General features: G+C 36.0%; 1 protein-coding gene across 7 annotated transcripts in view; it reads right to left on the bottom strand.

Moving 5' to 3' along the window:
* Positions 1-5206: 5206 nt before the first annotated feature.
* Positions 5207-14944, bottom strand: part of ELF1 (E74 like ETS transcription factor 1) — a 106419-nt gene continuing 96681 nt past the window's right edge. For all 7 annotated transcript variants that reach the window (XM_047868290.1, XM_047868273.1, XM_047868266.1 and 4 more), the window contains 2 exons: positions 13771-14220; positions 5207-7242 (listed from right to left, as the gene is read on the bottom strand). In XM_047868290.1, the coding sequence (XP_047724246.1) occupies positions 6639-7242; positions 13771-14220 (1054 nt within the window). In that variant the 3' untranslated portion in view covers positions 5207-6638. The remainder of the gene's footprint in view (positions 7243-13770; positions 14221-14944) is intronic.

Below are 14944 nucleotides of genomic sequence, written 5' to 3'. Positions count from 1 at the left end.
CCTCTCCAGCTTGCACTCTGTCTCTCTCACTCTCTCTCAAAAAATAAATAAACGTTAAAAAAGATAAAAGTCTTATATTCTACTTCTTTGTTTTTAATACGTAGAAACAGTATTTTTACATATTGACCTTATATATATATTTTTTTAACATTTATTATTGAGAGACAGAGCATGAGCAGGGGAGGGGCCAAGAGATGGGGAGACACAGAATCTGAAGCAGGCTCCAGGCACCGAGTGAGATCATGACCTGAGCTGAAGTCGGACGCTTAACTGATGGAGCCACCCAGGCACCCCTTGACCTTACATTTCTAATACCTTGTAGGCTCTTTTAGAATTTCTATGATTACAATTTTTCATCTGTGAATAAAGATTGTTTAAGGTCTCGTGAAATGACTATACCTTTCATTTCTTTTTCTTGCTGTCTTTCACTGGCTGGTACATCTCATATAGTGTTGAATGGAATAGTGATAATGGGTTTCCTCTCTTGGCTTTAACATCAGAGGGGAAGGCATTCAATAGCAAATGCTTTTTCTGCCTTTACTGAAATTTTCATATCTATTTTTTCTTTAAAGTGAATTACTTTGATTTTCAAGTGTTCTCTAAATGGCCAATATGCATAGGAAAAGAAGTTCTACATCAACAGCTATATTAGGGACATTAAAGTCATACTTTGCTACTGAACACTCACCAGAATTGTTTAAAAGGAATTCCAATACCAAGCCTAGGCAGGGATATGGGGCACCTATAACTGGTGTATGTTGCTAGTGGGAGTATAAATTGGTGTCATTACTTTAGAAACTTTTTTTTTTAAGATTTAAAAAAATAATCTCTACACTCTAACATGGGACTCGAATTACAACTCCAAGAGTTACATGCTCCACAGCCAGGCACCCCTAGAAAACTTTTGACACTATCTACTAAAGCTAGTCATACATATACCCTGTTACCCAAAAATTCTACCACTGGGCATATCCCCAAGAGAAAAGAGTACTTAGTTTGTGTACATGAATATTGATTACAGGATTATGCACAGGAAAAACTGGAAATAAATATACTTTGATAGGAGAAAAATACTATAGAGCAATGATTAAGAATAAATTGCCAATACACACAACAAAATGTAGGAACCTCACATACATACCTCACATACATAATGTTGAGTTAAAGAAGCCAGGGTACATCTCGATTGATTCCATTTATATGAAGATAAAAACTATTGTGAGGGATACCAGAAAGTGATCTCCTAGCTGAGAAGAGCCATGAAGGAAACTTCTTGGATGCAGGAAATGTTACATATCTTGAACCAGGTGGCAATTACGCCAATATATTCAGATGTAAAATTTTATTGAGTTGTACACATAAGATTTGTACCCTTCATGCCTCCATAAATAGGAGGTAAAGATTTAAAACAAAACCAGCAACAGTCAGAATTTGAAATTTATGACATTTACAATAGCATCAAAAATATTAAATACTGAAAAATAAACCTGACAAAGGATACACAAAAAGTATACATTGAGATTTATGAAACATTGCTGAGAGAAATTAAAGAACACCTAAACAAATGGAGATGCATCTATGGAGACTTAATATTGTTAAAAAATCAGTTCTTCCCAAATTGATCTATGGATTCAACATGATCCCAATCAAAATCCCAAAGGTTTTTTCTGTTTCAGTTGAGAAACTGATTCTGTAAATTCAGGTGGAAATACATAATTAGAATAGTCAAATCAACTTTGAAAAATAACAAAGCTGGAGAACTAACACTACTGATTTCAACACACCAACCTTTGTATGTATTGGCACAAAGATCAATAGAACAGAATAGAGTCCATAAATTCACCTGTACGTATACGACAAGTGATTTTCAACAAAGGTCCAAAGATAACTCAGGGAAGATAGTTGAAAAGGATAGTCTTTTGATACTTTTTAATTGAAAGGGACAGTGTTTTCAACAAATTGAATATACGAAAGCAAAAAAAGTGAACATCCAATACATACCTTGCATCATCTATAAAAATTAACTCAAAATGGATCATGGGCCCAAATGTAAAATTTAAAACTATAAAACGTCTAGAAGGAAGAAAACCTTAGTGACTTGGGATTAGGCGAAGATTTGTTAAATATGACACTAACAGCATGACCCTTAAGAAGTTGATAAATCAGACTTTACCAAAATTAAAAGGTTTCTGCACTTTAAAAATACTTGCGAATCATATAGCTGATGAAGAACTTGCATCCAGAGTACATAAAGAGTTCTCAAAAATCAGTAATAAGAAAGCAACAGAATTTTTGATGGACAACAAATTTTAACAATCATTTCATCAAAGAAAATATATGGATGTCACATGAGCACATCAAAAGATGCTCAAAATCAGGGGCACCTGGATGCAGGAGCACTTGTATCGCAACCAAACTCCTGGGGCAGCACAGACAGTGATACAAAGCCTAGTGTTTAGTGCTTGGCAACAGTGGCTACAATTTCTCTACAAAATCATTTGTGCAGTTTTTTCCTAGCTGTTTGACTCAGATTGACCCCGATTCTCTAGTCCTTTTGTCTATTCTATGAACTATACAATATTCTTATAATAAAATTTCTTTATGCTGAAAACCAGAATCCATCTCTATTGCTAAGGACCCAGAACTCAAACTGGAAGACAATTTGGTATTTGGAAGTGGAATTCTCCAAAACTGACCCTGGTATGTTGTATAACTGACCGGGTATGTATAAAAGGCAGGATGAAAGGTACTGAGGACACAACTATTCCAGGATGGGAAAATGGTGACCCTGGGACAGGGCATCAAACTTATATCATCAAATGGTGTGTTCTAAAGCTGACTCTGGAAAGAGTATCCTGAGTGCTCATACTGGATGTGGCTGTGGAGGACAAGAAACCAGGGGGACACAGCTGATCTGAAAAAGACGACTGCGTATGATCTCAAACATCCCGGGCATGAAACTGGATCGGGCAACAGGATGGGACTTTGATCTCTCTTTGGGAGAGAAATACATGTTTTATGTAGGCATGAGCATTTTTGAAAGTGTCTCTAAAGAAAGATGCGTGTGGGTGATGGGAGGCCACACCATTCTCCCTCATTTCTTGCTGGAGAGCCCCGATTTTGTTTGGCACCATACACATCTAAGTCATTCATGGTAACCCTACTTCCTCGGCTAGCAATTTGTTTAGGAAGGGGTATATGACAAATCTAGCCAACGAGCTCTGAAGAGACGGCTGTTCAGGGTATTCTGGGAAAGATCTTCTGACAAACAGAAAACTAGAAGGAACTACTGCAGCTATCTGGCAAGTATGGCAGAAGCCATCCTGGAAACTAAAGCAAAATGCTGAGGATGGGAAAGCAGAGAGGGAAGAAACCTGGTTACTATCACCCGAGTTCCTGAATTAACTAACCTGGAAACCTAACTCCAGACGTCTTATTTTGTACTATTTAATAATTTTAAATTGCGTTTTTGTTTCATGCAACTGAAAGCACCCCAATCCGAACTGACAGGATTTGGAGAGTACTATTTGAAGATAAGGCTGATGGGACCAAGAAGAGGTAAGACCATGCAGGACATCAACTCTGAGGACAGTGAGGAAGGGCTTGACACTAAAGGATTTGACATAATGAAATTGGAATAAACATTAAAAAAATTTTTTTAAATAAAAAATTAAAATTAAAAAAAATGAAAGCAATAAATTGAGAACTTAAAGTAACAGTGAGTTGGCGCACCTGGCTGGCTCAGTTGGTTGAGCATCCAGCTCTTGATTTTGGTTCAGGTCATAATCCCAGGGTTGTAAGATCAAGCCCTGCATTGGGTTCCATACTGAGCGTGCAGCCTGCTTAAGATTCTTTCTCTCCCTCTGCCCCTCTCCCCTGCTCACACACACTCTCTTTCTAAAATTAAAAAAAAAAAAAAAATGTTTCTTGAAAAAAAAAAGTTCAGGGTGAGTTATAAAAGGTTAAATGTTGGAAAGGTCAAGGAAGATAAGGACAGAAATCTGGCATATGGAAATTAACTACTAGTTAGTGACCTTTGCAACAGTAATTTCAGGGTAATAGGGCAAATGCAATACTATAGAAGGTTAAAGAATGAATGGGAACTGAGAAAACATCAGGTTTTTAGGTTAGGACAGTGAGAGTAACATCACAGGCCAGAGAGCTAGCTATGCTCCTGTTCAGGAGTTCAATATGAGGAGATTATGTTAGGGGATGCATGGCTAGCCAGAGTTCTAGAGGAGAAAGAACTTTGCCATGACTTTCTTAGGGTGCTTAGCTGGGCCTAAAAATCAAACTAACAGTTTAAAGAAGGAAAACATACCTATTTAATGTTTTACATGATGTGGGAGCCTTCATTTGGAAATGAAGATTCAAAGAAATGTTAAGCCTAAGTGTTTTTATACTAGGTTTGATAAAGAATGGGAAGTCATGAAAAGTGACAGAAGAAAAGGGTATGAACTAAGGGTAGTAAACTGAGGAAAATTTAGCAAGGCCTATTTGTTCAGATTCTTTTCTGCATTCCTCTGACTTCAGAGATTAAAATGCTCCTTTTAAAATCCCATTTTTGAAGAATATTGATTGACATGACAAAATGAGTAAGTGTGTAAGTTACTGCTAGGTACAGGGGTATTGCATTGAGATTTTAATTTTCTTCTCTTTTTCTGGTTCTATGTTTTCTAAGTTTAACAATTAACTGATCTGATTTCTAATTAGAAAACTTTTTTATTTATTATTTTTAATTTTTTAATGTTTATTTATTTTTGAGAGACAGAGTGTGAGTGGGGGAGTAGCAGAGAGAGGGAAACACAGCATCCGAAGCAGGCTCCAGGCTCTGAGCTGTCAGCACAGAGCCCGATGCGGGGTTTGAACTCACGAACCGTGAGATCATGACCTGAGCTGAAGTCAGACGCTTACCAACTGAGCCACCAGGCGCCCCAGAAAACTTGTTTTTTAGAGTGTGTTGAATATTATTGCTAAGAAAATTTTATTGTTTTCTAATTTATAGAGCTTGGCAATCCACGTGTGCCATGTAGAAGCTGCCGTCTGGCATAGCAGAAAGGAAAACTGAGAGGAGGAACTGCATTCAGCAATTCTAATCTGACCAATGGAGCTTATTATACGAATACTTAATAGCATTGCAAATACCAACAACATTTTCTGTATACTTCTTCTTAAGAAATATTTGCTTGAAAACACAAACACTGAGAACTTTTACATGATTTATTTAATAATAAACCAATTAAAGATACAAAAACGTTTAGAGGCTTCCAAAATTTAAATTTTTGCTTAAATACAAATTCACTCTGTAATATGAAAACATAGAACAAGAAACCTCTAAACATGATTTTTTTCATCTACAAAAGTTTCTCCTTTGCTGTACTAGAAAATTTGCAGAAAACAATTTTTCTTGTGAAATTAAATGTACATTATTTACAGTTGAAAAGTAATCTAAAAACTATTTCATTTCCGAGACTCAGATATATATGTATATTATCTTTGTACGCAACCCCCCCCAACTCCCAATAAAAAAATGATCCAAAATATAAAGCAATTATGCTTTTATAGCAACTGACTACTCAGCCAGATGAGCCCAAGGTGTGGTTGCTTTCTGGGCCCTTAAGAAAGATCCTTGACTCTTTCAGAATGGCAGTACATCATTTAGCACTCAGCAATGTAAGTTTACTGATGGGCCACGGTACACAGTGGCCTAAAAAGTTAATGAACACAGGATTTAGGAAGAATTCAGATACATAGCAGATCTTACAGATAACAGAAGAATGAATTTTGTAGGTTGTAGGGCCAGTTATTTTTCTGCAATATGTTAGCCATATTTACATTAAGAAATAAGCTGATAATGTTTTAGTTGATATAACTTTAAAATATAGGAGCTAGAATCATTAAATTTAGAACCAGAAAGGAGCCTGAAGATCATCTCATCTAATCCAACATATCCCTTCCTTTTATGGGAGAACTGAGGCCCAAAAAGATCCAGTGGCTTTGCCCAACATCACACAACTAATTAGCAGAAGAGCCACTCTTAGGCTGACGCTTTTATACTATCCTGCTTCTGAAACAGGTTCAGCCGTATCATAGGCAACTTTCAATTTTTAATGTTGTTTTCTACATCTTCATAGTTCCTTATACAGTGCAACCAACTAAAGTCAATCTAACTGAAATCATAATTTTAACAAAGTATAAAATAGCTGTCTTGCATTTGAAAGGGTCAAGACTTTAACTTAGGCAAGTGGAATGAAAATGGTTCCTATATAAATCTCCTGTTGCCTTGTATTTAAGTACTGTATTTACAAAAGAATCAGAAAAACTAATACCATGTAAAATTAAAAAAGAAACTTAAAAAATGCTTATGGTATAGCAACTGAAAAAAATCTGAAAAGAAGGTCTTCATAGTATAAAATGCCTGTTCCTTCACAATTGAATTCTGAAACATTTGCACAACAAAGAGAAACACTTGGGTACCCTCCCTCATCTAACAAAGTCAAAATTAACTCTAAATTAATATTTTTAACAATTAACTACAAAATTAGGAACATCTGTAGAATTTATCTTAGAATCAGTTTGAATACAACTGGAAATGTTCAATTAAAAAACAATCATCCATAATTCCTTTGGTATATTAATTAAAAAGAGTTGGGTTCCAGCAATTCATTTTGTTTCACAGCTACCTGAGAGGCAAATCCATTGGAATTGGATACCACCATCACATAAGGCTGTGGCTGTTGCTCAGTCTTCTCAATGTCTTCTTTCAAATGATCTTCAACTTCCTTTTTCTCTACTTCCTGTATAAGAGTTTTTGTTTCTTGAGCTTTGATAACCGAAGTGATTACAGTGCCAGGTGGGTGAGCAACAAGTTGTGAACTTCGAGGAGAAAAGGTCACCACAGGAGTAGTAGCACTGAAGGACGGAGATGAAGCCATACTGACGGTTCCATTGCAAATCGATTGAACATTGCTAGTAAGTACCTGCTGTACATGGGCAGGGCTCAAGACAATCGAAGGAGGGGAGCCTGGCTTCTGTGACTGCAGCATGACATTTTCTTTCAGTACTGTCATGGGCTGTGAGGATGGAATGGCTTGTAAAATAAATTTCTGAGATCCAGCACCTGATGATGGATCTGTGCTGGCTATCACTGTTGTGATTGGCACTGTCTGGAGTGTTACTGTATGCAAATGCTGATTCCCAGGAGACACAACCACTGGAACTTGGGTTGGAGCCTGTATAGTCCTATTGAGATTATGAAATAAAAGAAAATCAGCATATTCTACACAACTGAAAACTTTTTTAACATTTGAAGTCATTTTGACAAAATATGAGTTACACATTTCAAATGCTACTCCCTGTATTTTCAACACAACATAAACATCATAACAGACCCTGTATTATAATGGAATGTCCAACACAAAACTCTCAGGCCATTAACTATGATACCATCTGCTGTACAAAGTGCCACATTAATACAAATGGGGAAGCAATTTTGTTGGGGAAGGAGGAGGATATCAAAATGCTTGGCAAAGAAGTTATTATGAACTGCCTGAAAGAAAATTAGAAATTTTATTTTATTTTTTAAGTTTATTTTTGGAGAGAGCGAGCAAGAGCACAAGCATGAGCAGGGGAGGGGCAGAGACAGAGGGAGACTGAGAATCCCAAGCAGGCTCCATACTGCTAGTGCAGAGCCACATGCGGGACTCGAGCTCAAACCATGAGATCATGACCTGAGCTGAAATCAAGAATCAGATGGTTAACCAACTGAGCCACCCAAGCACCCCAAGAAAATTAGGTATTTTCAAACAAATGTATTAGATTCACTCTCATTATTTTTAATACTTGAGGGATAATATCATCCACATGTTCATCCACAATTACCAGAATTCATATGATTGTAATTGTTTTCAACCTGTTTCTCTATATATAGAGGGAAAATGCTCAATTTAAAAAAAAACAAACCCTGTCTTAAATGTATATTGAACTATAAGAAGAAATTTAATAGTTCACAGTTCATATTGTATTACATAAAACGAGTCATGAATATAATGAACTCATGGGGGTTCTTTAGGTTGGCACAGAGAGCAAACAATAAGGGCAAGCTTTGGCAAAAATAAATGGAAGCATGTTTCAGCAGTTTTCTCAGCTCAAATAATCTTTAACATAAAATCCTTTAATGTACATCAAGCCTACATAAGGTTGTTAATGATATTGTGAGTCAATCCAATTTTAAAAGTTCACTAGTGTGAAAATTATTGTTATGGCCTTTGTTAATATCAAACAAGCGCGGCTGAAAACACTCAGCATCTGATCTCAACTGTTTTCTCTTAATTCTATGAAGCTATTATACAGAAGATAGATGACTGCTACTTCAAATGGTCAACAGCTAGGCTGGTACCCATCACCCAAATGTTAATCATTGCACACAGATTATTATAGGCAAATTTTATACGTTACAGTTATGTGGCTTGTTACATATGTGAGAAATAAAATTCTGGAGAAAACAAATGGGTTAGCTAGGTAGACATATGAAAAGAAAACTCAGTGCAGCTTAAGAGAAGTTCAAAGCAAGTGGAAAGACACAGGATGACTAGATCCTACCCACTGTGGTAGGATTCTGATTTCCAAGTTCAGATTCCAACCAAGCCACCTCTGTGACAATCAGCCTAGAGCAGGATGTTAGCAGCTCTTTTGAAGGATGGAGTTAGAAGAGAATATGAGCCGGGTAATGAAGATTTAATAGGTGGACAGGCTATGACTAGAAATAAAGGCCAGATATACTGATAATATTGGCAGGCAAGAAAAGAGTTGGAAGGATACAGAATAACTTTGGGATCCAGGCAGCTTTTCCAAAATACACTGTTCTTCCTTCTTCCCCTTGCCTACCTGAATCAGGGTATCTTGGGTGGGTATCTTGGAGCCTGGGTATGTTAACTGACCCTATAGCCAGATATCATTTCTTAAATTAAGGGCTCCCCATGACAAGAGTTCATGGCCATGTACATGTAAATAAGATAGCACACGGCATATAGTAAGCACACAGATAGTATCTATAAATATGTACAGCCTTGCCACCCTGTAAGTTCTATTATCCCCATTTTACATATAAAAATTTAATGCACAAAGAGAGTGAACAGCTTGCATAAGGTGACCAGCTATATAAGAAAAGAGGCCAACTGCTGCAAGACCTTTGTGCTTGCCCGTTACAACACACTGCCACTTCTTCAGTCCCAAATAAATTCAGCTAAAGATGAATACTGTCTTTTCTATCTTTAAACTGTGGGCAGTTACACACCTTTAATACACAACTCCTTTTTCCTCTTTTCCTCATTCAGGTGTGGCACAAGCAATAACGTACTTGGAAATTTTCCATATTGCTAGCCAGGGCTACCACTAGACTTTCAATGCTTTTGTTCAAACTAGAAAAAGACATCCTTTTCTCCAAACACCTGACTGTCCTCTGCCGGAAAATATATATACTCATTTATATATATATAATGTAAGTATACTGGCTTATTTGAACAAATTCTAAAATAAGTGATTTTCACTAATACAAAAATTCAGAGATTAAAGGTAAAATATCATGCAGCCTTTTCCCAACCACAGAAAATTTTAATTATTTTTTTTCTTAGTTAATGATTAAACTGTCAGTTGTGTCTGGTTATATTATATAACAAAGGTTATGTTACAGTTAACTACTTTATAAAATTTCCTACACTGCTTGTAACCACTGGTATATACTGGTAATTTAAAATTCCTCAAACTTTCTGAGACTAAGAAAGGTATACAATGTAACATTTAGTTCTTATTGCATATCTACTTAGATGTCAAGGAAATGTCATTTAACTGTTATGATCACCTGTAACACCATTAACTGTTAAGATCACCTTTATTTTAGAGATGAGGAAACAGACTCAGAATAGTTAATTAATCCAATTCAATGTCACATCTAATAATTGACAAGGTTGAAGGGCTGGAAAGTTACGCCTATAGTCTTCCTACTTCATTACTTTGCTTTTAAGATAATTTGCACATTATACATTTTTTGAGGCTAAGTGATTTAAAAGACCCTAAGACAAACTACTGGTGCTTGAATAAATATTACAGAGAAAAAAATTATGTTAGGTTGGTATGTGGACTTGCAAATTTATCAAGGGACAATTTCAGGAAAATATTTTACCAGAGGTTTACTTTTGTTGTAGCTTCTTTGAATAACATGAAGCCAGAGTCAAAATTAAAGCACATATAAAATTAAAGCAGAGTAAAAACTGAGCACATATACCATAAATCATTTAGAAAAGCTTAATAGATTTCAACAGACATACATGAAATTATGTGAGATAAAAAGATATGAGCAAAGGAAAAACTGAGAAAAGAAAAAACATGTTGTTACTTCATTGTAAATGACTGGTAATTCATGAGAATCATGTGACTCAACAGGCAGGGTGGCAAATCATGAGCTCACTGCTTTGGACTAAACTTCTTGCATTAAAACACTGTCTTCACCACTTACTAGATGTGACCAGGTTCCTTGGCCTCTCCTGGCCTTGGCTTCCTCATCTGTCAAATAGGAATACTACTACCTATATCTCATTGATAAGTTAGGATATTAGACATTAATATATGGAAAGCGTATAAAATACAGAGAGTGCTTTGAAAATGTCAGTTCTTATTGATATATTCACTGAATATTCTAAGTCCTATAAATTTTTTTTTAATGTTTATTTTCATTTTTGAGAGAGAGACAGAGCATGAGTGGGGGAGGGGCAGAGAGAAAGGAAGACACAGAATCTGAAGCAGGCTCCAGGCTCTGAGCTGTCAGCACAGAGCCCAATGTGGGGCTCGAACTCACTAACCGTGAGATCATGACCTGAGCTGAAGTTGGACGCTTAACCGACTGAGCCACCCAGATGCCCCCCCCTTTTTATTTAATTTTTAATAATTTTAAGTCCTATATATTCCATTTTCTCTTAGCTACAGATCTTTAAGTGGTCTTTGTTTTTATTAATAAGTAGTTATAAAATTAAGAAAAATGTAGCCAAATTACTGCTATTTTACTTAGGAGTAATAATACGACAGTTATTTAGGAAAACCTCTCTATTCTTAAGAACTGTATGTTGAAATGTTTAGAAATAAAATGTCATAATGATGTCCACTTACTTGACAAATAACCAAGCATGAAAAAGGGTAGAAATAGAGAGAAAACAAATAAAGCAAAATGCTATCAACTGTGAATCCAGGTGGATTTAAATATGTGAATATGTGGATTTAAACTGTGAATCCAGGTGTTCATTGTACTATTTCAGCCTGTTAATATTGTGAAATTTTTCATGATGAAAAGTTCAGGTAATTATAAAAAATACAAATAAAAAATAAAGAAATCACTAAATAAAAAAATAATCTAATGAAAAATGATTCTAATAATGCATTAAAATTTCAGAGTAATATGTACAATTTGCTTGAAATTTACTTAACACCTTTTCTTTCTTTCTATATAATGGAAAAGAACAATAGAAAAACCGGAGTAATTATATTCATTATTCATTAACTTTGGCCTTAACACATCCAGTAATTTCAGGGAATAAAATGCATTCCATTAGAGGCTTAACTGCTTTAAAATAAGTAGGATTTTTGAGAGATACAAATAAAAGATACAACCAAATGTGGGAACAATTTTTTTTTAAGTCAAAGGAATGATTAAGAATGTGTGTATATATATAAAAAAAGAAAGTGTGTATATACATACATATAAATAGAAAATGATTTATTCAATAAGGAAGTATGTTTTAAACTCTGAAAAGTTAAAGTTTTTAATTTCTTCATTATATAAGCAGTACACTTAGAGAACTCATTATTCCGAGAGGAGATAAGAATGAATATATACACTATTTCAAAATAAAATCTATAATCTGAAGGGGTGTTATGTGATAGAGACTATGTTAAGCAGAAGGACAATGAATAAAATGTGGCTCCTGCAGGGTTACATGTATAGGAGGAGACGAGCATTAAAGTCAACTGAAACACCTGGTTCAAGTCCCAGATTGAGCTGCACTGCACACAAGCAGTCAGCTTTAACTGGGGAAGGCAAGGAAGGAATCATGAGCAGAGAAGTGAGAGCTGGTAGCGGAGCTCCAGAAATTTAACTGCAGTCTGTGTGCAACATGAATCTAACAAAAGTTGCAAGAAAGTAGCATAGCAAAGCTGTGACTAGTAGTCTTATATAACAGGTTGGACTCCAGAGAAAAAATACTGGAGGCAGGAAGCAGGCAGGGAGTCCACAGAACAATCAGGGACCTTAGAAATGAAAATTCGGAAAAGTACACCAAAAGACAGTTTGCAAATCATGGATAAGGAGTGTAATTATAGCATTTTAATATCTAGCACTCAGTATTATTCAGAAATTGACATTCAGAGTAATAAAGTATCCAATACAGTATCACAATTTCATATCCATCAGAGCTAGAGTTCTGTGGACTTTTTTTATTGCAAGGTGGGGGGATTTGTTTTTATTCTCAAGGTGTAAAAAAAAGATGCTAAAAAATAACTGAATCACTCCACGAAGGGGGTCCTAGTGATTAGCTTATGACTATTGGATGTTTCCTATTAACACGAATACACACAATGATAAGACGACAGAGCCTAGAAACCAATGGGAGGAATCACGTACTTCCAACTAGATACTCAGTTATCACACAAAACCAATAGGACGTAGAGGAAAATAAAACATTAAAAAGAAAATAGATAAATAAGTACTCCTTTAATAACAGTGAAAGACTGATCCTTCCTGTCCAATTAAAATGGGACAAATGTAACCTTTCTACTCCTTGCAAGTCAATTTTCACGATGCCACAAGTTTAAATGGACCATACAAGGAAGACTAAAACATCTAACTCTGTCTTGATTCTGGGTAATGCTTCTTACCTCAAGATCAACTGAACAAAAATCCAGCATTTATATTCAGGAATATACAAATGTTAAGACTGAAGTCAGCTAATAAAAATAATCAAAGAATCATTTTTATTGTATTTGGACGGGCTCCTATATTTTATTGTAATTCACATTCTGGAAATTCATGACGGTAGAAAAAGAGAATGTTACAAATGTCCATCTAATTTTCTGCCTTTCCTCTTTTTCCCCATTATACATCAATGAGACCAGTCCCAAATGCTGCAAAAGACCAGTTTAAAGCAGACAGGGTTTTCTTGATCAATTTGTTGTTTCATCTTTCCCAGGGTTATGAGATAAATTTGATTTTATTGCTATAAAACTATTTTTCCAACTTCTGCTACTCTAAAAGCCCCAAAAATTAGATTCTTGGCCTCTTTGAACTTTAAAACTGCTCAGTGATAAGATCTTCTCAAGGAGTAATGTTGTTTCTTCGAACTCACTATATTCCAGAAGGTCATGATTGTCAATTTATGTTAAATTTTTACAGCTTCTGACTTTGAAAGGAAGGTCTGAAACCATTCTCTGGAGTTTCTAATATGTGGATTGCTTCTTGTATGGATCAATCCAATCGTACAAAGGTACAGTAGACTAGACTTAATAGAATAACATCAAGTATGTCAAAGTTTAAAAACAAGGAATCACTGATAGAATCAGGATTGATGTCATCTGCTGCTGAAAACAATCTGTTGAATAAGATTTCTAGCTTGAAATCAATACAATTTTTATTCTCACTTCTGAATCCTAACGTATTTAACTAATAATGGCTCTCTGGTCAGAAACATCACATAATGAAGTGCATCAATAACTTTATAGTTTTCTCACCTAATACTCTGAACGGAAGAATTTAATGTTTCATCCTGCATGCTACTGGTTACGGTTGCTTCTCCTTCTGGGACAGCTTGTACTGGCTGTACTACATGAATAGTCCGGAAGAGCTGGGTAGGATATGGAGACTGTGTGGGCTGCACTGTCCTCAGAACTTCTGATGGCTGTGCAGCTTCTGCAGGATCTTTGGGTTTTGTAGCTTTAGAATTTCCCGGCTTTAGAACTGTAGTGGCTCCTCCTTTTATCCCTGGACTTGAGGATACTCTCGATCTGCTTGCTTGGCTCCTACTTGAAGTAGTTGTTGAAGACAGTGATGGATCTGAAGACTCTATGCTGGAACCAGGATCCTCATCATCTATATAAATAAGATCTTTTGGCATTTCCTTGAACTGATACACCAAGCGCTGACCTTCCACTTTTGCCAGAATACCCCTTTGGTAATAGTACCTATTCAAAGCAGACAATTTTATCAATATTTTATTCAATTAAACATAAATTAAAATGATATTCAACAACATTAAAAATTCCCTAATAACAGAAGTCTCAAGTTGGAAACAAGTGGGAGAAGAATTTCAAAATGAAGGGTAGTTACTTTATATAAGATAGTATAATTAAACATACTGTTTTCTTTAAAAAAAAATTGTTTTTAATGTTTTTATATTTGAGAGAGAGAGAGAGAGCACAAGTAGGGGAGGGGAAGAGAGACAGAGACAGAATCTGAGGCAGGCTCCAGGCTCCAAGCTGCCAGCACAGAGCCTGATGCAGGACTCAAACCCACGAACCATGAGATCATGACCTGAGCCAAAGTCTGACACTTAACCAACTGAGCTACCCAGGGGCCCCTTCTCTCTCTTTTTTTTTTTAGTGTTTATTTATTTTTGAGAGAGAGACATAAAGAGAGAACACAAGCAGGCAGGGGAAGAGAGAGAGGGAGACAGAGAATCCAAAGTAGGCTCCAGGTTCCAAGCCGTCGGCACAGTGTCCAACATGGGGCTTGAACTCATGAAATAGCGAGGTCATGACCTGAGCCGATGTTGGACGCCCTGCTGACTGAGCCACCCGGGTGCCCCAAACACATTCTTTTCTAAATATATATAAAACACACATACTTACATAGAAAAACCCTTATTGCCAACTAAACCTAAAACCAGTTCTGATGAGGAGATTGTTG

Source organism: Prionailurus viverrinus, chromosome A1, assembly GCF_022837055.1.
Source record: "Prionailurus viverrinus isolate Anna chromosome A1, UM_Priviv_1.0, whole genome shotgun sequence".
Classification (NCBI taxonomy): domain Eukaryota; kingdom Metazoa; phylum Chordata; class Mammalia; order Carnivora; family Felidae; genus Prionailurus; species Prionailurus viverrinus.
The sequence above is the reverse complement of the archived record's forward strand: the minus strand, read 5'-3'. Positions and strand labels throughout refer to the sequence as shown.